Raw genomic sequence first — 22,688 nt, forward strand, 5'->3', positions numbered from 1 at the left:
TNAATAATAATAATTATCAATTTTTAAAAACAAAATGTAATCAAGTTTGTCAAAAGAAAGAAAATTTTGTAATTTTTTTTTTTTGGTCATTATAAATTCTTGTTGGAAATTGTCATCCAATAGATGGCGTTGCATGCAGAATATTTTTTACATTTTTTTCAAGATGGAATTTGTCTGTTTGTTTTCATTATGGTTTGGTGTGAACAGAATAATAGTGTGGTGACATCAAAACAATTTTTTTTTAGAAATCAGAATTTTGTTGTTGTAGAGACGACTAGAAAGCAAAAAAAAAACAAACAAAAAATTGCCAAGTTTTTCTTTTTTGAAAATGTAAAATCAAACAGAATTTTTTTTTGTTTTGTTTTGTGGTGGTGGTGATGATGATAAAATTGGAATTCAAGTGGACATTTATAATTTTCTTTTTTCGGTTATTCATCGTTAACGAAGAATTATAACAATACAGCATCAAGAGAGGTGGGCGCGAATAACAAGTTTATGTAAGAAATGAAAAAAAAAATCAAATCGGAAGTCTTCTATCCCAAAATACGTATATATATAGAGAGAGAGAATAAGAGAGATTTGTGCATTATACATATGAAGAGAGAATTTTTTTTGTTTTGTTTTCGATATCAAAATTGGCATATTTTTTTCAATAATGTTTTTTTTATATATATAAAGAATGATAAAGATGATGATGTTACATCCAAATTCGATGTCATCAATGATTCTATAGTGTGTTTGTATCAATTTCTCCTTTTTTTTCGGTCAATATCTTTTTTTTTCTCCTGTTACGATAAAATAAAAGTGACTATCACATCTTTTTTTTTGTTTTGTTTTGTTTTGTTTGTTTGTTATAAAGATAAAAAATAGAGAATGAAATTTAATGATGGATGATCATGATAATGATGATGAAACACTTACAAATATAGAAATACAGAAATAGATATTATTTGTTGTTGTTGTTGTTTTGGTTTATGCGGCGGCGGCGGTGGCTATTGATGAATAACGGTGATGATGATGATTGGTGGTATAAAAACAATATGATAATAATACACACACACATACAAAGAGAGACATTATTCTTGAATTTTTGGACAAATATTTGCACCAAACACACGCACACACAAGAAAAAAAAATGATGATAATGAGATCCAGCAAATGTATTTTGTTTTTTTTTCAATTTTCTTCATATCCATTCTTGCAACTAGAATTTCAAAAAAAAACAAAAACAAGAATTAAAAGTCAAATTTTACGTTTTTGAATTTTCAACATACAATTAATGATGATAAATGTTAGCGGTTCGTATGGTCACATGTTATTTTTGTTTGATAAAATCATCATTATGTTGCTGTTGTTGTAACCGTTGTTTTCGATGCTCTATTACGTTGATTATTATTGTAACGATATTTTTGTCCATTATTTGATAATTGTTGTTGTTGCTGTCCATTATTGATTGAAGCCGAAGCGGCATACATACCGGATGTTGTACCGCTAAACAATGATAAACGGCTTAATGGTGATGCAAAATTTCCATATGGTGTTGTTAGAAAATGATCATTTGGATCATTATTGTGACCATCACCACCACCACCACTATTATTATTATTATTATTGGCAACATTGTTTGATGAAGATTTTTGGCTTAAATTAGTTGGAAGCCAACTAGATACTGCGGCTGCTGTTGCTGCTGATGATGATAAATGTGCAGCTAATGGATTATTTACAATTGTAGCCGCCGCTTGACCAGTAGCTTGATTTAAAGATGATGATGATGAATGATGAATTGTACGTGCAGCAGCAGATGATGATGATAATGATGATCCTGAATTTACACGATTTGTTGACATCATTGTTGTTGGATATATTATTGTTGAACCGGTTTGTTGTTGTTTACCGATTTCGAAATTTTTTTGATTGTTCCGACCTAGCAATCAAACAATGGATGGAATATGGAATTTGTGCCATCAACGGCTGTTGGTGAAACTCACTGGAAAGATGATTTCTTGCATTCAATAAATTGGAATGATGTGATGATGCTGCGGCAGCTGCAGCAGCTGCCGCTGCTGCTGCTGATGGTATATCGCTTAATGGTGATGATGATGAACCACCATCATCATCCGTTATGGATGATGATCGTGATTGTGATCCATTTGCTCTTGAATTATGACCACCTGTATTATTATTATTATTATTTGGATTTCCAGCAGCAGCAGCTACAGCACCAATGCCAAGATCAAGTACAGAATTTGGTCCATATGCAGCGGCTGCTTGCATTAATGATGCTGATGAAACACGTTCAACCGTATGATGACCACCACCACCACCACTATGTTGATGACCATTAACAGCAGCAACCATAGCTGCTGGATTTGGTGGATTATTTGGATGATTAGCTAATGTATTACGTCGGCTACTTGTACTACGTTTCTGTGATGGAAATGTTCCAGCATGACGTTGCATATGTGTTTTAAGATTACCTAAAATTTCAATTAAAATCAAAAAATCATAAATTTATTTCAACAACAACAAAAATAAAAAAATCATACCTTTTTGTGAAAAAGTTTTTGCACAAACAGGACAGGTAAATGGTTTTTCTTTTGTATGTACGGATCTTATGTGCGTTTTTAGATTACCTGAAAAAAATGTTTTGTTTTTGTTTTGTTTAAATTCAAAAAACTATTCTAAATTCTAAATATGAAAAGAAAAATCATACCTTTTTGTGAAAAACGTTTATTACATAATTCACAAAGAAAATCTTTATCCGATTGATTTTGATGTTGCTGTTGTTGTTGTTGTTGCGATTGATGATGATGCTGCTGCTGTTGTTGTTGTTGTTGATGATGATGATTATGATGTTGTTGTTGTTGTGATGTTTGATGATGAGATTGTTGTTGTTGTTGTTGCATATGTTGGGCATGATGATGTTGTTGTTGTTGTTGTTGATGTGCAGCCATTTGTTGACCACCATTTGTATTCGCATTATTCATATGATGTGAATGATGATGATGTGTACTTTTAGTACCATAAACTGCTTGTAAATGTTCAGATGATGAACCACCAGTAGAATTTTGATTATTTTGATTATTACCGGTTGTTGTTGTTGATGATGTTCCATTTGATGTTGTTGTTGTTGTTGTACCATTACTACCAGGTAAATTTCTAACACCAAATAATGAACGCATTGGATCAGCAAATGCTGCTGATAATAAACCACCATAATTTGTTGACATCATATTTGCAACTGCTTGATCATAACAGCTACTTGAATTAAATGATCCCATATTAATTGTATAATTATCACTATTATTATTATTTGTTGTTGTTGTTGCTATTATTCGATTGTTCGATGTAGAATAATTTTGTATTTGTAATTGTTGTTGTGGATGTTGTTGTTGTAATTGTAATTGTATTTGTTGTGGTTGTTGTTGTAATTGAAATTGATTTGCTGTTGTATTTGTCGGTAAACCAATAATTATATATTGATTTTGATTATTATTATTATTATTAGTAATCATTAAATTATTGGCTGTTGTTGTTGGAATAGTAGCAAAAGTTTTTGACATAATTTTTAAATTTATTTTGATGGATATCAATTACCGGTTACACAAACACATTACATTGAATGATGGAAAATTCTTTTTTAAAGAAAAACTTTTCACGGATTTTTGATGAAGAATTTCGGTGTTTTTTTTTCGTTGTAAATTGATTCACAAACACCTATAGCACAAACACATCAAAAAATAGAAATATTTCAGAATCGATTCAGGTAACTGATGATAAGATTCAGAAGAATCTTTTTTTACGACGATCACCACCAACAAACGTAAATCAAAATGGTATAAATTCTGTGAATGAAAATAAGAAACCAAAAAAAGTTTTAGAAACCAAAAAAAAATCAAATGTTTTTTTTCTAAAAAATACAAAGATTCACTGTATTTGTTGTTGGACAAAAAAAAGGCCAGAACAAGAACAAGTCTAGCCAAATCTGATGTAATAATTTTTTTTCTTCTCTCTTTTTTTTCTGCCAACCACATTTAGAATCAGAATAAAACAAAAAAAAACAAGAAAAAAAAAGAGAAAAAAAAGGAAGAATCCGAAATGATGATGACTGCTAGTGTAAGTGTGTGTGTGTTATACACACAAAAACATGAACAACAAAAATAATAACCGAAAAAAAAGTAGAGAAAAAAAATTGATGGGAATATCCGTCGGGTTTTGTTTTGTTTGTTCGGTTTGGCGGGTAAAATGAATGAGAAAAGGAATGTTTGTGTGTTAGATTCAGGGTAGTGGTATAGAAAATAAGTGGTTAGTGGTGATGAGTGATAAATCTGCCACTACTATATTCTTTTTTTAGTGATGTGGAAAATTCAATACACACACACATCATCATCATCATCAAACAAGCAAAAAAAAACCTAGCCAGGAAAGAAAACAAAAACAAAAACAAAAAATCCAACAACCAAAATGAAAACAAAAAACAAACCAAAATGAAATGAAAAAAAAACGAAACGAAGAAAAATCGACGAACCAAAACCAAAAAAATGAATGAATGAATGGAGAGAGAGAGAGAGAGAGAGAGAGAGAGAGAGAGAGAGAGAGAGAGAGAGAGAGAGAGAGAGAGAGAGAGAGAGAGAGAAAAAACGAACGAACGAAAGAATCGACCAACCAGAATTCAGGCAAGCTAACGACAGAATTGGCAAAAAAAAGACACGAAAAAAACACGCCCAAATGTTGTTGTTGTTGTTGTTATTATTATTAGTATTCCGGCATACAACAAAAAAAAAAAGAAAAAAGAAGAAAAAAAAATCCCAAAATGTGATAGAATAATAATAAAAAACTATATCGTTCTGCTGCTGCTGCTGCCATCGCTGTTGTTGTTGTTCATCATCGCCCGATTCTTTTAAAAGAATAATAACGATGATGATGATAGCGTCGACGCTAGGACATATACAGAATTTTGGAATTGAATTTAAACGAGAGAGAAAAAAACAAATAGATAGCGAGAGAGAGAGAGAGAGAGAGAGAGAGAGAGAGAGAGAGAGAGAGAGAGAGAGAGAGAGAGAGAGAGAGAGAATAGGGGGATAATATGGAAAGATGTTGGGCGGCGGGGGTGGAAGCAAGCAAACAAAAAAAAACAAAAGAAAAAAAGAAAAAAATTCATTGTTTATAGGATTCTATTATTATTATTATTATAGTGTTGTTCCTGGAACAACAACAACAAAACAAAAAGAAAAAAAACATTGACGGCGGCAATGATGATGATCTTGGTTGTTTCGTTTATTATTATTTTTCATTGTTGTTGTTGTTGTTGTTTGGGTAAAAACAAAAACAACAAAAAAGAAAGAAAGAAAAAAGCGGGGGGATGTTGTTGTTGAATAGCGGATTCAGAAAAAAAATATATTCCGGGTGGATATTTGTTGTTGTTGTTGTTAATTTGAATATAAAAAAAAGAAGAAACAAAAAATTGATCGTGTGGTTGGTTTTATTTAGGATTATCATTATCAAAACAACAACAACAAAAATCAAAATCCAAAATGATGATAATAAAGCCATCTTTCAATTCAACTGGGTATATATAGAAATTGCTTTCTTTACCTATCTTTTTTTCTGTTTGGAAAATTTCTATCAGAATTTAAGGGGAGAGAGAAAATAAAAATTGAAAAAATAAATATTTATTCTTGATTCGCATTCTGTTGAAATAGTCTCTTTTGCCTATTTCAATTTTGGAATTTTGTTTTTGTTTTTTTAACCAAAAAAAAACAAATATGCGAAAAGCCCATTGGCATCGATTTTTTCTGTTGTTGTTGTTTCATTTGAAATTTAACCGAAAAAAACGAAAAATCCAAACATGAACCACCAACCAAGAATATATTATTCGAACGAATAAATTGAGAAAAGAAAAAAAAACGACAGACTTTTTGTTGTTGTATTTATTGTTAGATAACAACAACAACAACAAGAAAAGAAAAAGAAAAAGAAATTCTGACAACCAAAAAAAAAGAAAAAAGAAAAAAGAAATATACTCACAACACAGAACAAAAGAAAGAAAAAAAGAGAAAAAGAAAAAACGACGAAAGAATCTACAGAATCAAGCCCAAACAACATACAGACAGACAGAATAATAATAATAATGAAAAAAGCAAAAAAAAAAAAACACCATTCCATGATTCTAGTCCACCGATTCGGGAGCGAAAACCCGAAAAGAAAAAAAGAAAAAAGAAAAAGAAAAAAAAGGAAATTTGGCCAAAATCGGATTTTTTTTCTCGTTCATTTTTTACAGAATTCTTTTTCCACCATCGTTCGTTCAATGTTTCATTTTTTTTCCTTCATCATCATTTCAATGAAAAAACACAGTTTGGTTCGGTTCGGTTGGTTTGGTTGAAATAGCTACTGCAAATGCTATTTTTCTTTTTTTTTCATTTTACTTTTTTCATTCCATCCCAAAAGAATTTCAGCAGGAAAAATTCTTTGAAGAAGGCCCAAACAACAAAAATTGTCAACATAGTTTTTCTCCTTTATTTCAAATTTAAAAAAAAAGAAATTAAATTCAATAAAAGAGGAAGAAAAAAAGAATATTCTTTGTTGAAGGAATCAATGGCGGAAATTAAAAACGAAACAAAATTCCCAAAAGAATCATATATTCGAAATGAGCATGTATTCTGTGTCATGTCATTTATGAATTTATCATTCGAATGTTTTCGAATCGAAAAAAAAACTTCAAACATCTTTATCCATCGGGCAGTGAAGAAAAACAAATTTCAAAAAAAGGCCGATCACCACAATGTTTTAAATGAAATTTAATATCGGTAACAGAAACAACTATTTAAACATTGTCTGTTGAAATAGTTTTTAAATACGAAAATACCGTTTGACCAAACCTACCGATCAAATTGAGAACGGAATCAAATGAGAATTTGGGCATCATTTTTTGTTTCTTTCCTCTCTCTCTCTCTCTCTCTCTCTCTCTCTCTCTCTCTCTACATGACTGAAACAAAAAGAATTTAAAAAATTCTTATAGCATTATTTTCTCATTTTGTTTTTGTTTGCATCCCAAACATCAGCAACAACAACAGCACAAAAAAGCATCTTTAGGGATTCAACAACAGAAATAATAATAATAATAATTCGAAAAAAACGAAACAAAAAACAAAAAATTCTTGTCGGCCATCATCATCATGGTTGATGGCATTTTCTTTGGACAGAGAAAGAAGAAAAAAAACTATTAAATTCTTTTGGTTGAATAACATCAATTCTGTATATATTCTTGGTTTGTTTTTTCCTGGATTCTGGTTTAGTTTCTCTATCTGTGTGTTTGCTTAACTTAATCTAAAAAAAATGGATTCTATTTCAATTTTCGTTTTTTTTCAGAGAAAAAAAATCAATCATAATATTCAATCAAAGGTGATTAACCCTTTTACATCATCATCATCATCATCATCTTAATGAATATTTTTATATCCCTCAATTTTTATTATCCTGGATTTAAAAAAAATAAAGGTGGATACATTTCACCTGAATTTTATTTTTCAACAATTTCAAAACATCATTTTTTTCATCAAAAACAAAAAAAAAAATCAACTATTCTAACCATAACAGGTCAGTCAGTCAGTCAATCGAAATAGTCAAATGGTCAATGGACTTTTTATTCCATATATATTTTTTCAATCATCATTTTTGGAGAAGAAAAAAAAACTAAAATAAACATTTTTCATGATCAAAATCATCATCATTTTGGTTCTTTCTACACAGCATCATCATCATTTACTTTCAGCCAGGCCATCATCATCATCATCATAAGCATCACTAATCCAAAGAGCGAAAGAAAAAAAAGAGAACACTACATACACACATCACATATATATGTGTTTTGCAAACCAGAATCATATTCATCATCATCATCATATAACCGAAAAGAAAAAAAACGACCACGATTTTTTTATATGAAAAAAAAACATCCAAAAAGAAAAAAAAATGATGTTCGTTTTGTAGTTTGAGAATAGAGCAATAATCGAATGTTTTAAAGAAGGAGGAGGATGAGAAAGGGAGGAGGATGAAAAAAATGGGCAGTACCATCGAGAAAAAAAACAAGCTTTCACGCATACACCACTAATATTTTCACCATATTTTTTTCTATCTTTTTTTTTTGCTCTGAAAATAGATGTTATGTAATGTAATATTTTTTTTTTTACTTAACACGGCTTGTTTATCTGGGCTAGCTTTCCCTATTTTTTTTCGTTTTTTTCATCATCATCAAAAACATTTTTCATTTCTTTCTCACTGCTGCTGTTTGGGATTCCAGGCGAAAAAAATAAAAATAAAAATAAATTTGATGCGGCCAGGCGAAACATATTTAAAAAAAAAAAAACGACAACAACCTTCATAGGAAATATGGATGGATGCTATATTTGTTTTTCACTACTTTTGGTCAAAAAAAATTGCTTTTTTGGCTGTAAATAAGGGGAAAAAACATTCTGAGATTGATACGGATATTGATCGATTCGAAATTCTCGAATGAAACCAATTCGAACACAGAAACTAAACTTACCAAATGGATGCTTATTCGTTGAGAAATTGAATTTTCGTCAAATTTTAGATGAAAAAAAAACATAAACAAAACACGAGAAAAATGTTTAATTTAAAAAGATTTTAGTTTCACTGATCAATCTGATGATGATGATGATGATAAAGATGATAACTTCAAAAGTTTGTTGATTAACCGATGTTTTATATTTGTCGATAACACACACCAAACAAACAAACAAACCACACATGGTAATCATTAAGATTCTGATAAGATTCTTTTAATCATGTTGTTTTCGGAAGGTAAATTGTTTTCAATCTTTTAGGAAAGAAAAATCCGATGAAGATGGACATCACACAGACAGTGAAGAAGAATGTTTCGAATGTTTTTTTTTATTCGTAAAACTCGAATAACAACCTTTTTCAACAAAAAAAAGAAGGGGGGAATTATTCTTAGTAACCAGAAGAAACAAAAAAAAACAGGATAAAATTCGGGTTTTTGGTTGTTTTTCTTTCTTTTTTTTCTTTTCTTTTCTCGGTCGATCGATGATAATGATGATGATGTGAATTTTTTTTTCTTTTGCGGATACAAAAACAAAAACAACAACAAAAAACTGGGAGTGAGCAACAAAAAAAACGAGCAAGTTACGAGGGTGAGTCGAATACGAACAAAAAGTAGTGGTCAAGAAAATAGTTGCAACGAAAAAAAAAAGAAAAGAATGGATAAAACTTGCTCAAGTTGTTTTCGATGATGATCGGTGATGATGATGAATCCTTGTTTTTTTTCGTTACTCAAAATAAATGAATGAAAGAATAGCCAACATTGAATAATATCTTCTTTGGCAGTTTTCTCTCTCTCCCGCACTGTTTTTGTTTTGTTTTTTTGGGTTGTAAAAAATAATAAACAACAGCAGCCGCGTGTCAAAATGTGTAGTGTTGTTTTTTTTACTTTTGAAGAAAAAAAAAGATTTTTGGTTTGGCTTGTTTGGTTGCTTGGCTTGTTTATTTTCGTTGTAAACCGAGATGTATATTGAGAGGGGAGGGAGGAAAAAAAGGGGAGGAGAATTTGAACCATTAGAAAAAAAAGGCAGACGTTCAAAGAAAAAGTGTATGAAAAAAAATTATGGTATTAGTAGTAGTGGTTTTGATTAGAATAAGAAAAGCGAATGGCATAATCAAGTAGTGGTAGACTCAAAAGAATAAAAAATGGGCGTATTTTGCAACAAAAAGGTTGTATTCGGCGAGGCGAGAGGGGGGAGTAAAAGAAAAAACAATTTTTTTTCTCATCAAATTTTTTTTTGCTTGTTTTTTTGGTGTGATTTTTTTTTGAATGAAAAAAAAATTGAAAATTAAAAAAAAATGGGAGGGAGGCAGCGAAAAACACGGAATGAATGAATGAAGGGGGAGGGTGGAAAGAAAAATGATTTTCGTTCGCTGTCTTTCAATAAATGTGGAATGTTTTTGATGTTCTGGAATAAAAAACTAATAAGAAGAACGATGCTTGTCTGTTGTCATCGATGAATTGGATGCGGCTTGTTTATTGGATTGATTTCTCCAGAGCGGAATTCAAAACAAAAAAAAAAAAAATCCAGGTGTAATATTTTCTTCACTCCAAGCGACAACAGTATTATTACGAAAACAAAACAACCCCCCAGAAAACTAAACTAATAATACAGGGGGGACAGGAATTTCTACTTTTGTTTCAGTTTTTTTCTAATTTAATTTTTTTTTGTATAAGCGTGGGTGGCCCATGTTTGTTTTGTTTTGTTTCAAAATAATAATAATTCCATCATCATCATCATCATCATCATGAGAACGGAATCCAACAGAATTTTAGTTTGTTTTTGGTCGTTTCCGAATGATGATGATGATGGGTTAGAATACCAAATACAGAATTCCATAATAAATGTGACTGAAGAATCCATAGAAGAATCCAATAACGAAATGTCCAGAATTCTCTCTCCAGCTGCTAGAATCCAAAGGTAGAATCCATTAAAATTAGGGTAGTTTAATCAAAAAACCTGAAACAGCTATCGCCATCTATCGTTTTGGATTTGAATTTGGATTCTTCTTTTTTTTTGAATAAGAATGGATCATTCATTAAATCTGTGTTTATTCTAATTTTCACCAATATAGCAGAACAGTGTGGTAGTGGCATAGAAAAAAGTGAAGGAAATGTTATATATGTGATGGGCGACATGGTCGATTCCAAAAAACACATCAAAACATTGGAAGAAAAAAAACAAAAACAGTTTTTAGATTTCGAATAGTATCATCTTTTGGTGGATTGTGGTGTGTGTGTGGGTTTTGCTTTGTTTTGCTTAATATTTGTTGTCAAAAAAATCGGTTTTTGCTTTGGGCGAAAATTCAACCAAATTCATCGTTCAAAACATGGTTGTTTGATCGTTTTTTTTTGATGAGCGGCCAAAGAATCTATTATGCATTATCGATTATGGAAGAAAATTTTCAATTAAAAAAAAATTTGACATTTGTCGTCATCATCATCGTAGCCCAACTATAAACAAAACCCGATAAATAATTACCTTGACAACCACCAACCACCACCAGTGTGATACTGGGGGCAAAAACAAACAACAACAACACAATCACCGCATTGCCGTAATATTCTTTTTGGCTACCTGGCTGACTTTTTCTTTCTTTCATTCTTTTCCTTTAACTTTATCTTTGATTTGAGGAAAGAATTCGTACTTGGTTTTGTTCGAATCGAAATCGAATCATGTCAATCAATTATGAATATTGTTATAAACATCATATACGATCAAAAAATAATAATTTATCTAATCAATATGAACCACCGAATCATTTAAATCATAATCAAAATCATAATGAATTTCATCAACAATCTATGAATGGTAACACCGCCGATGATGATAATATCGTTGATGATACTATGAATAATATTGAACAACGAAGAAGATCATCACTGACATTACCATCATCGACTACATCGATGATTGATGGTGATAATGGTAATCAACAACAACATTGTGCCATCGATATTCATCATGATCATCAACCAAATGACCATTGTCCAACGATAACAACAACAAATATGGTCAGATCGAAAACATTCCATCCATCAATATCCAGTGATATTATAAATAATACGAATAATAATGAAAAAAAATCCAAATTACAACGTTTTAAAAAACGTCTTTCATCACATTTTGAATGTTTAAATAGTTTATTATTATCAAATAATAATAATGATAATAATAGCCTTAATAATATTGATTATTATCAACAACAATATGGTCGTCAACAAATTTCATCCGAATTTAGTGATAATAATAAGGTATGCTAATGGTGTCTATTTTCGAAGATTTTTTCTAACTTAAAACTTTTCTAACTTTCTTTTTTTCTCACTAACAGAATAATGTTGAAATAATAAAATTTACAACATTGGATGATGTTGTTTTGGAAGATAATCATCATCATTCAAATCAACAACAGCCAAAACAACAACAACATTTTGAACATAATCATCCTATTGATAATGATGATTATGATGGTGATGATATTGATGGTGATAATGAACAACAACAACAACAAAATGATAATTGTCATAGTAGTACAATGATTGTTGAACATAATCATCATAATCATAATGTTTTTGGTGATAAAACATCATATGGACCAATACCTAAACCACCACCAAGATCAACATCAATTTATCATTTACAACAATTACAACAACAACAACGTTTAACAATACCGGATCATTTAGAAACATTATTAGAACATTCAAGTTTAAATGATGATCAACAAACAAAACAACAACAACAACAACTTGGACAACAACAACAACAACAATCATTATCAACAACAACAACAAATCTATTTAAACAAGTTATTATGAGAGATAAAACGAATAAAATGAATAAAATTGGTTTTCGACGACCAAAATCAGATATTTATGATTTACATAGTCATCATCAGCAACAACAGCAGCAACAATTGGAACACAATCATCCAATTGATCCATCATTGATGGATCAACAACAATCAATGGAACAACAACAACAACAACAGAATAATAATAATAATTCGTTGGATCATAATCATGGTAGTGGTGCTAGACCTGTATCAATGTATTTTGGTGGTGAACATAATCATATTGATCGTCCGGTAAAACATTCAATATCAAGATTTAGTGCTTATGAAATATCGGTATGTTTGGATTTTTTTTGTTTTGTTTTTCGATTCATTTTATTTCATGTTTTTCCTCTGTTTATTATCATTTTTTACAGTGTTCAAATGGTTTTGGTCGTTTAGATTCATATCTAAAATTAGATCAACTTGGTGAAGGATCATATGCAACTGTTTATAAAGGTTTTAGTAATGTTTTAAATCGTGTTGTTGCACTGAAAGAAATTCGTTTACAAGCCGAAGAAGGTGCACCATTCACTGCAATACGTGAAGCATCATTATTACGTGGTTTAAAACATGCAAATATTGTTACATTACATGATATTGTACATACCAGGCAAACATTAATATTAGTATTTGAATATGTTGATACGGATCTAAGTCAATATTTGGAACGTCATCCAGATGGTTTAAATCCAAAAAATGTTCGTCTTTTTATGTTTCAATTATTACGTGGTCTTTCATATTGTCATGAACGTCGTATTTTACATCGTGATCTTAAACCACAGGTAAACCTAGTAATAATATTGATTGATTTTATCTGAAATTTTTACCTTTTCAATAGAATCTATTAATATCGGAACAAGGTGAATTAAAATTAGCTGATTTTGGTTTAGCACGTGCCAAATCAATACCATCACATACATATTCAAATGAAGTTGTTACATTATGGTATCGACCACCAGATGTATTACTTGGTTCAAGAAATTATTCAACATCATTAGATATATGGGGTGTTGGTTGTATATTTATTGAAATGATTTGTGGTACACCTGCATTTCCAGGTGTACGTGATCCAACTGATCAATTGGATAAAATATTTCGTGTATTTGGTACACCTTCAAAATCATATTGGGAAACATATCAATCGATTATTACGTTTAATTGTTGTAAGTTTTTTTTATTAATTGATTGATTTTTTTTTGTGGGACAAAACTTTTCAATTATCGTCGTTATCATTATTTACAGTGAAAAATACCTGCTATCAATCACAACAATTAGGACGTTGTTTTCCAAAATTATTATCAATAACAAATGCTGAAACATTAGCTAGAAAATGTTTATCATTAGAACCAAGAGAACGGATTGCTTCGAAAGATGCAATGAAACATCAATTTTTTTCTGAATTACCAGCCAAATTATATCAATTACCTGATCGTAAGTAATGATAATGATGATAATAATGTTGATGATGTAATTAATTTTGATTTCGTTTTCATTTTCAATTTTCATTTAAAAGATGTACCTGTGATCTATGTACCCGGTTGTTCATTAATACAGGAAAATCATAATTTTCCATTAAGTGTTATAAAAATTGCATCCAAAATGAAAGGCGGTGTTGGTGGTGGTGGAACTAGTGGTGGTGGTAAAATGTTCAATAACCACTGAAAAATAAAAAATGAAAACAAAATAAATAACCAATCTGGTCAGATAAAATACTTATTAATAACTTAATAATAATAATTTTTTCTTTTAAAAAATTTTATTAATTTTTTTTCTACTAATTATGCAATTGTGAATTAATAAAAAAAAATTTTTTTTTTTACAAATTTCGTAACATCCATTTTGTGGGTTATAAAGTGTTAATTTGTAACGATTTTTGTTTTCGTTATTTAACACTTGGTCGTCATTGTTTTTAATTATAATAATAGTATCAATAAGTTCCAGAAACCAGAACCGAAAACAAAACGATTCGCACTTTGGATGAAACTTTGTTTTCTGTTTTTCTGAAGTCGGTTATCGATTTTTTTCCAATGGATTTAACCCGGTGAATGGACTTCGATAACATCAACAACAACGAAACACTTGAAAACAATTGATTTTTTTTTCTGGGAGAAAAATTCAAGAATCGAGCGAAAGAGGAAATTCTGCCATTCTAGATTCGATATCGACAATCAACGACATTCAATTGAATCGATTTGTTTGAATTTGAAATTTTCTTTTTTTCTTTTTCTTTTTGTGCCACTGATTCATTGAATCAAAGAATCTTTTCCAGAAAGTTTTTTTTTCGTCTTATGGCTCCCACCTTTTTTTTGTTGTTGTTGTTGTCATCTGTAAGCGAAAAGAAATAGAAATAGAAACCGTGATAAGAATTTTCAATTTGATTTGAAAATGGTGAATGAATGAAAGAATCACTTACGTTTTTTTCTTTTCTTTTCTTTTGATTAATTTTTTTTTCTATTTTCAAAACAAATTCTTTCCGTATTTATTTTGCCCGTTGTTTTCGATTCGAAGAGTTCAATTTTTGCCAAAATTTGAAGAATGTTCCCGAAAAAAAATGAAGAAAATCTTTTTCAAGATAAGAATTTCTGTTTGTTTTGTTTTGAAGCGGAAATTTCGAAGCGACTATATTCACCCAAAAAAACATGTGCTCACTAACGAACAAATCAAAAACCCGGTAAGCAGGAAAGAAGGCGATGCCAGTGTGAATATAGTCGCCGAAATGATGACAACAGAAAAATTTGCTCCAGGGTTTCTAATTGCAACAAACAAACAAACATCTGCTGCCGATATAAAAAAATGACAATTTTTTGAATTTGAATTTTATTGGGCCCAAATAAAAAAGTGATTCAAATTGAATTGAAATGAATTTTACTGATGCGATGAAATTAAATAAATTTCAAACAGCAAACAAGCAGAATCCTGTCAACATTCATTTTATAGAATCGATGTTTTTTCTTTTTCAACGATAATCGATTGTGTTAGTGATGGACGAATTTCGAATGTAATGTATTTTTAGGAATATTTTCTTTCTTTTCTGGTTTCTGGATCTGAAGAAAGGAGAAAATTCTGTTTATCAAAAAAGATTTGTCAACAACAATCAATATCAATATCGACAACAACAACAACAACAACATCAGAAAAAAGCGAATGACAAAATCATTCAACCAAAATAACAAGGTGTTTGAATGAATGGATTCTGTACGACCAACCGACCGATTCTTCATTCTGTACTTTATGATTCTGGAATTAAAATAGACAAAAAAATATTGACTTTGACTTTCGATTTTTTTTGATTCTTGATTCTTCATTTTTTTTTTTTTTTTTTTGTAAAAAATATGTTCTGTGATTGAATGGATCAAGTGTTTAAGTTTGTTTGTTTGTTTTTCTTTTCTTCCATGTAGGTGTTGTACTTTCGTGTGCACACATCGATCCATAAAACTTTTCGGCAAAAAGAGGGGGTAGGGCGATAGAATATATTCTGTTAAAACCCTCCCCCATTTCCCACTTTTTTAAAATAAAGAATCATTGTTTTTCCTCTACTTATCCCCCCTGCGAAAAAAATACAGAATTTTGAAAAAATTCTCAGTGTGTTTGCTATGTAAACACACACACACACACACACTGAGAGAATTGAATTCTTTCTTTTGTTTTCATCTTTAACCCAGGATGATGATGACGGTAGCTTGAAATTTTGAATTTTGAAATTGATCCAGAAATTCTGTTCAAATTGAAAAAAAACTAATTAATTTTCGGGTAGAAAATTTCATTTTTTTTAAAGAAAAAATTAAAAAAAGATAAGATTTTTTTTTGACAGAATTAAACCAGAATCATATCTTTTTTTTTGATTTCTTAGATCCCTTTTGGGTGTATATAGCTTTTCTGTAATGATGATGATGATGACATTATTTTTTTGGCGCTCAAAACATGATGAATCCAATTGAATCCAATAACTAAATCAAACCAAACCATTTATGAATGGAACAAACAGGCAAAAAAACAAAAATCAAAGAAGAATTGAATTGATAAATGTGAGAACAATCGAAAAAGAAGAGTGAGTGAGAGAGAGAGAGAGAAAGAAATCAAATCAAACCAATTTGTTTTGAGCCAAAATTTTCCATTATCCAATTTGAAATTGGAACCATGAATCAATTCGGGGTGCTGATATACACACTGTCATCATTATCATCAGTTTTCATTTACTTATCCATTTGATCGTGAATTCAGAGCAAGAGAGAGAGAGAGAGAGAGAGAGAGAGAGAGAAGAAATAATAATAATTTTGTGGTTTCAGTCACAGAAAAAAAAGCAAACATTCTTCCTATTATCATCATCATCATTATTATTTTTCCTTACTTAGTGTGCTTTTTTTCAGGACAAATGAAGAGAGGAAAAAATCAATTTACACATCATTATGATCATCATCATCATGGTTGGATCTTTTTTTTCTTGGTTGACACAGTCAAAAGTGTTTTTTCCTTTTCTCTATTTTCATATTCATTGATTTTGAAACGAACAGAATTAAAAATGAAGAAAAAAAATTTGCTTTGATCGAAATAATCAATGATTTTGACAAGTGAGTGGAAATAGTGGCGGTGGTTGTTTTTAGAGGAATCATTAATGAATTTTTTTTTTCGGTGGGGGGAGAAAATGAAGAATTTAAAAGAAAAAAAAATTTTCCAGAAATTAAAATTCTGGAAAAAAATTTTTCTTTCCGAAACAAAACCAATTTGTCGAAATAGCCGCTCAACAACAAAAATTGCGTTGTTGTTGTTGTTGTTGTTGTTGCTGTTGAACTGATTGGAATTTATCGATTTTTTTTTCTCTATTTTCTTCCTTCTTCGATCGATTGAAAAAAATCGATAAATTTATTGATTTTATTGAAAAAAAACAGCAAAACACAACCGACACTTATGCATAAGGAATTTAGTTTCAGTTGAGTTTCATCAACAGAATATTCTGGATACGAAATTCTGTTTCGAATTTTTCTCGTTAGAATTCAACCACCCACACACACACACATAGAAACACAGAATAATCAATCAATCCGAATCAAATTAAAGCAAAAATAACAAAAATTTCTTTCGAAAAAACAAAAAACAGGAAAAAATATTTCGGTCATCATTATCCTGTGAGAAGAATCACACTTTTCTTGTTTTGTTTCTCGAATCAACCAAAAAAGTGTGAAATTGAAAATTTCATTCAAAAAAAACATGTTTTTATAACCCTTTTTTTTTTGTTCAATGTCAAATTCTCCAATTCGCTAATTCTACATTCTCGAATTCGTTAGAAACAAAAATAATTTTGCTTCATTCAATTTGCGAGAATAATCATCATCAATTAACAGAATTTTTTATTGCTTTAAAATTTTTTTTTTTCCAAATTCTGTAATTCAATTCTGTAATTTGGATTCTGTTGGATTCCGGTCATCATTGAATGAATGAATGAATGGATGGCAATAAAAGTTGTAAAAGGAAAAAATAGAAAAAATTTCATCAAAATAATAATAAAATAATAAAAATTCAACATTTTCACACGAAAAAAAACATCACCAAAACAAAAACGCACAATTCTCACTGGTATACAGTATTCATTTCATTTCTTCAAAATTCGGGGGAGACCGAAAATCGCCAAAAATAAAAATCGCCACAGCCCTAAAATCGCCATAGCCCAAAAATCGCCATAGGCTTAAAATCGCCACAAATTAAAAATAGCCAATGGAGAAGATAGCCACAAATTAAAAATCGCCAATGGAGAAAATCGCCATAGGAAAAAATAGCCAAAATAATGAAAATGATGGGAAATTGAGTTTCTGGTTTGTTTAGATTAGATTTTTGTGTGTTTCTGGAACACCTTTTGGTTTTCTAATTGTTCCAAATGGATTTAGGCAAGTTAGGTTAGGTTTGTGTGTGTTTCTGGAACATCCTTTGGTCTTTTAATTGTTCCAAATTAATTTAGGTAGTTTAGTTTAGGTTTCTGAAATTAGGTTTTCCGGGTAGGAAAACCTAATTTCATGGATAGTTAGGTTTTCCGTTAGGAAAACCTAACTGTCAATTTGCCAAACCGCCAATATTTGTGGCGATTTTTGCCATTGGCGATTTTTGGGCTATGGCTATTTTCTCCATTGGCTATTTTTAATTTGTGGCGATTTTTAGCCTATGGCGATTTTTGGGTTGTGGCTATTTTTGGGCTGTGGCTATTTTTATTTTTGGCTATATTCGGTGCGACCCCAAAATTCTCTCTCTCTCTCTCTCTCTCTCTCTCTCTCTCTCCCTCTCTCTCTCTCTCTCTCTCTCTCTCTCTCTCTCTCTCTCTCTCTCTCTCTCTCTCCGTCCATTTTGTTATTGACATTGAAATTCAAGAAAAGAAAAGGAAAAAGAAAAACTGACGGCCAATAAAAATCGACTATATACACCCATATGTGTGTCGCTTGTGTGTGATGTGTTCTCAAACATCTAATTCCAAAGAAATTTTCGTTCACATTCCGTTATTAACCGTGCAGCATCGGTAGCAGAAGATCATTATTTTCATTAAAATAATTATCATTCATATGGATGTTGTTTTTTTGTTTGTTTGTTGTTGCTGCGACAATTTTTTTTGGAAATGAACAACAAACGAAAAAAAAGGTAAGAATAATCAAATAAGGTAGATTTTGGAGATTTTCGGTGATTCTGTTTCTCTATCATTCTCTCTCTGTGTGTGTGTTTCTGCTTCATCTAATTGCATAATTTACAAGCAATGAGAATAGAGACAGATGAAAAACGAGAAGAAATGGAAAAGATAAGGGATGCCTGGATAGAAATCGGGAAAATGGAAAATGAATTTTAATGAAAAAATTATCTTCTATTTTTTTGTTGGCTGCAAATATCGTAGACAAATGATGATCATCTTGATCAAATGCTGATGAAGAAATCTCATTTCATTTCATTTTCGATTTTGATTTCGATTCTGATTCGAAACGAAACGAAAAAGAAGAAAAAAATTCAATTTATTCGCATTACAGCCGGTGTTGTTGTTGTTGTTGTTTCAGAATTAACTACAACAACAACAACAGAATAATTTTCTCGTTTCCTAGACGTTTTTTTTGTTGTAATTTTTTTTTGTTGTTGTTACTTGCTTATTATTTAGCTATAGCTAATCTCATTTACAAACAAACAATTTTTTTTATATCTAGGCCAACGACTTGTGTGTGTGTGTATTGCGAATTATTGTGCGAAATATTTCATTAACATTTTCGTTTAAGTAAAAAGTAAAAGGTCGTTGTCATGCTGTTGATCAGTTTATTATTATCATTTCGCATTACGTCATCAATGAATAATCGATTGTTTGAAACGATAGGTAGTTTCGATAGTCAGAAAACGACAATTCCGATTTTCGTTTGTCGTTATTATTATTTTACCATGGAAAAAAAATCTAAATAAAAATTCAAAACTAAACTAATGAAAATCCTATTTGTAACAAAGTCTTTTTACAAAAAAAAAGTAACAAGATAAACAACAATAGCAACTAATAATAATAATTTCAATGAATTTAGTTTTTTTTTTGCTTGAAAATTGAAAATTTAAATGAGATGAAAATGAAAATGAAAGGAAAGGAAATTTGGTATTATGTTTTGTCATCAACATAATTATTATGCAAAGATTCTCCGGTTGGTGTTTGTATGTTTGTTTGTTTGTTTGTCGTCATCATTTTTTTTACAGCATCCTTCGATTACTTTTTTTTGGTTTGTTATCGGGATTTTGGTCGGTATTTTTTTTTCTTGAAAAAATAAAATGTTTCAAATATGGGATTTTCATTTAAAATGGTGGATGGAGGACTTTATGGTGATGGTAGTGATGGTGATCCCCCATCCATCCAGTTCCACTCTTCTTAATTTATGAAATTTTCTCTTTTTTTTTGTTTTTGTTCCCCTGTTGTTGTTGTTGATGATGTTGATGATATAATAATGTTGACGACGAAGAAAAATACAATTTTTTCGACTATTTTAACTTATGGTTATGTCGTTTGTTCTCTCTCTCTCTTCTTTAAGTTATTATTATCATTATTACTGTTTGTTTGTTTGTTTTGCTTTTCAGATTAATTTAAATGTTGAATAATAATAATAATAATCCGATTTCTAAGGAAAAAATATAACGACAACAACAACAATAAAAGTTACAATCATTTCATTATTATTATTTATTGTTATTGTTTATAAGGTTAAAATAGAAAAGTAATGATGTTTATAATAATAATGATGTTTATTACATCGATCAATTGGAATTTACTAGAAATAACGATTCTTGCGATTCTTAATCTATTCAAAAATTGTCACACAAAAAACAAACTTGATTTGTATTTTTTTTTTTTTGTGTTTCGACTATTTCTACCCTAATTACTATTAATTTTCTTTTGACTTTGACTTTGAATGTTCACATCTATCTGTTTTGAAAACACTTACTGACTGACAACGATGATGATGAAAATTTTGGGAAAATTTTTTCCGGAAACCAAACCAAACTAAATGCTTGTGATTTGTTTAAATAAAGAAAATTGAAAAAAATAATAATCTTTAAAGCCCTCAAGATATGCATAATCTCTGTACGTTTTTTTCTTATTTTTGTTTGAAATTTCATTCAAATTTTAAATTTTAAATTTTTTGAAAATTCAATTTTCAATTTAAAAGAAATTTAAATTTTCAATGCGAATTATGACAGTGAAGCAAACTTTTCAGGGGTCGTTTATTGTTTTTGCTATTATGTAAATGGCCATTATGGAATCGAAAAAACAATAATCAAATGAGAAAAAAAACAATAACATCATCATCATCAATAAAGGGAGTTAAAAATGTTCCCGAAAGTTCAAAAATTCTGGAAAATTTTTCTTAAATTTCAAATCGAAATTAATGATGATGATTTGGGGTTTTGTTTTTTAGCTGAAACAAAAAAAAATCAATTTCAATATTTTTGATATTCTATTCTTGGCAATCAGAATCGATTCTGCGCATGTTTCAGTTCTGGATCTATGTGTACTCGAAACTCGAACCAAATCATCATCAAATACAGACTTTTTTTTCGGGCTGATTCGTCGTCTTCGGTTTTCTGTTTTTTTTCGGTCTGTCGGTATTGGTTACACGGGTAATATTGTCGGTTACAATTCATTCAATAATCATCATTTGCCCATATACAAACATGAAAATCTTGAAAATGTTTTAATGTTAGAAATTTTCCGAGAAATATTCTTTTGGGAAAGATTTTTTTTGTTTGTCTGTTCTTTTCTTACTGGATTTCTTTTTTTTTCTTGTCAAATGTGATGGATATGCCAAAGCAAAATTATAAACGATGATTTCATCACCAACACCAACAACAACCGCAACAACAACGACGACATCGACGACGACATTGAATCGTTTGTCACCGATAATACAATTATCGAATGCAAATACCACATCACCACCACCACCATCATTATCACCGCAAGTACCTTTATCATCATTATCATCGGTTACAACATCGACGACTATATCCACATCAACAACAATGAAAACAATATCAACAAATTTAAAATGTTTACCATTATCACAGCAACCACCATCAACAGCAACAACGATAATGACACAATCATCAGGTATTCATCCGCATCAACATCATTATTATCATTCACAACAACAACAACAACAACAACATCGACAACAACAACAACGACAATCCCCAACAACAACAACAGGAACATCATCATCATTAAGTATGGATCGTGCTGCATTCTTATTGATACGTATAAAACGTGTTTTTCAAAAGAAAAAACGTAAAAAGTAAGTTTTTTTTTGTATGTAATATGGAAAAATTAGCTATAACAACAGAAAAATCAACCAACTAACCAATAAAATGATATTGCGTGACTAAACTTTTTTTTCTGCTTTTTTGACTTTTGTTCAATGAAAACCAAATGTCGATAAGAAAAAAAAATTGTAAATTTACAAACTTTTGACAAACTTTTGACAGGAATGAGAGAGAGAGAGAGAGAGAGAGAGAATGATGAGTTGATTATTGATCACAGAATATTGATAATGATATTGATTATTGATTTATGTCCAAAAATGTCATGTCATTTTTCAAAGGAGAGGAGGGGGGTAAAAATCAACACCGGTGTAATTTTATTCTGTAATGGTTACCTGTCCAAGAGGTAAAGGCCAATGATCCTATTTTTTTTAACCAATCACAATAGAAAATTCTGTTGTCTCATTTTTTTTCAAATGAAAAAAAACAACAGAATATCATTAACACTTTTCTCACTATTTTT

At 30.1% G+C, this 22,688-nt stretch overlaps 3 protein-coding genes across 3 annotated transcripts; 1 reads left to right on the forward strand and 2 right to left on the reverse strand.

Moving 5' to 3' along the window:
- Positions 1–6: 6 nt before the first annotated feature.
- Positions 7–1,851, reverse strand: LOC142645882 (uncharacterized). The gene is made up of 2 exons (XM_075823384.1): positions 1,276–1,851; positions 7–1,205 (listed from the first exon to the last, which is right to left on the reverse strand). The coding sequence occupies exon 1, from the start codon at positions 1,849–1,851 to the stop codon at positions 1,342–1,344; it is 510 nt and encodes a 169-aa protein (XP_075679499.1). The 3' UTR covers positions 7–1,205; positions 1,276–1,341.
- Positions 1,852–1,891: 40 nt separating this feature from the next.
- On the reverse strand, positions 1,892–9,530 carry LOC113793843 (uncharacterized). Its single transcript, XM_075823382.1, has 4 exons — positions 8,547–9,530; positions 2,715–3,846; positions 2,548–2,634; positions 1,892–2,478 (listed from the first exon to the last, which is right to left on the reverse strand). Exons 2-4 carry the CDS (start codon positions 3,562–3,564, stop codon positions 1,892–1,894), a joined length of 1,524 nt encoding a protein of 507 aa, XP_075679497.1. The 5' UTR covers positions 3,565–3,846; positions 8,547–9,530.
- Positions 9,531–10,734: 1,204 nt separating this feature from the next.
- On the forward strand, positions 10,735–14,233 carry LOC113793844 (uncharacterized). The gene is made up of 6 exons (XM_075823380.1): positions 10,735–11,837; positions 11,915–12,712; positions 12,793–13,200; positions 13,257–13,581; positions 13,661–13,849; positions 13,932–14,233. The coding sequence occupies exons 1-6, from the start codon at positions 11,259–11,261 to the stop codon at positions 14,078–14,080; spliced, it is 2,448 nt and encodes an 815-aa protein (XP_075679495.1). The 5' UTR covers positions 10,735–11,258; the 3' UTR covers positions 14,081–14,233.
- Positions 14,234–22,688: the final 8,455 nt, after the last annotated feature.

The sequence above is a fragment of the Dermatophagoides pteronyssinus genome, unplaced genomic scaffold, assembly GCF_027571235.1.
Source record: "Dermatophagoides pteronyssinus isolate colony J.1.1.1.1 unplaced genomic scaffold, Derpt_VIB-CSIC_2022.12 sq0027, whole genome shotgun sequence".
NCBI lineage: Eukaryota > Metazoa > Arthropoda > Arachnida > Sarcoptiformes > Pyroglyphidae > Dermatophagoides > Dermatophagoides pteronyssinus.

What these genes read in the sequence shown, in the direction of transcription:
- LOC113793844 (XM_075823380.1), top strand. Translation starts at nt 11,259, where the DNA reads ATGTCAATCAATTATGAATATTGTTATAAACATCATATACGATCAAAA. An exon ending in TTAGTGCTTATGAAATATCG is followed by an intron (nt 12,713 to 12,792) that starts GTATGTTTGGAT and finishes CATTTTTTACAG; the next exon opens with TGTTCAAATGGTTTTGGTCG. An exon ending in ATTATATCAATTACCTGATC is followed by an intron (nt 13,850 to 13,931) that starts GTAAGTAATGAT and finishes TTCATTTAAAAG; the next exon opens with ATGTACCTGTGATCTATGTA.
- LOC113793843 (XM_075823382.1), bottom strand. Translation starts at nt 3,564, where the DNA reads ATGTCAAAAACTTTTGCTACTATTCCAACAACAACAGCCAATAATTTA. An exon ending in TAAACGTTTTTCACAAAAAG is followed by an intron (nt 2,635 to 2,714) that starts GTATGATTTTTC and finishes CATTTTTTTCAG; the next exon opens with GTAATCTAAAAACGCACATA. An exon ending in AAAAACTTTTTCACAAAAAG is followed by an intron (nt 2,479 to 2,547) that starts GTATGATTTTTT and finishes TTGAAATTTTAG; the next exon opens with GTAATCTTAAAACACATATG.
- LOC142645882 (XM_075823384.1), bottom strand. Translation starts at nt 1,851, where the DNA reads ATGATGTCAACAAATCGTGTAAATTCAGGATCATCATTATCATCATCA.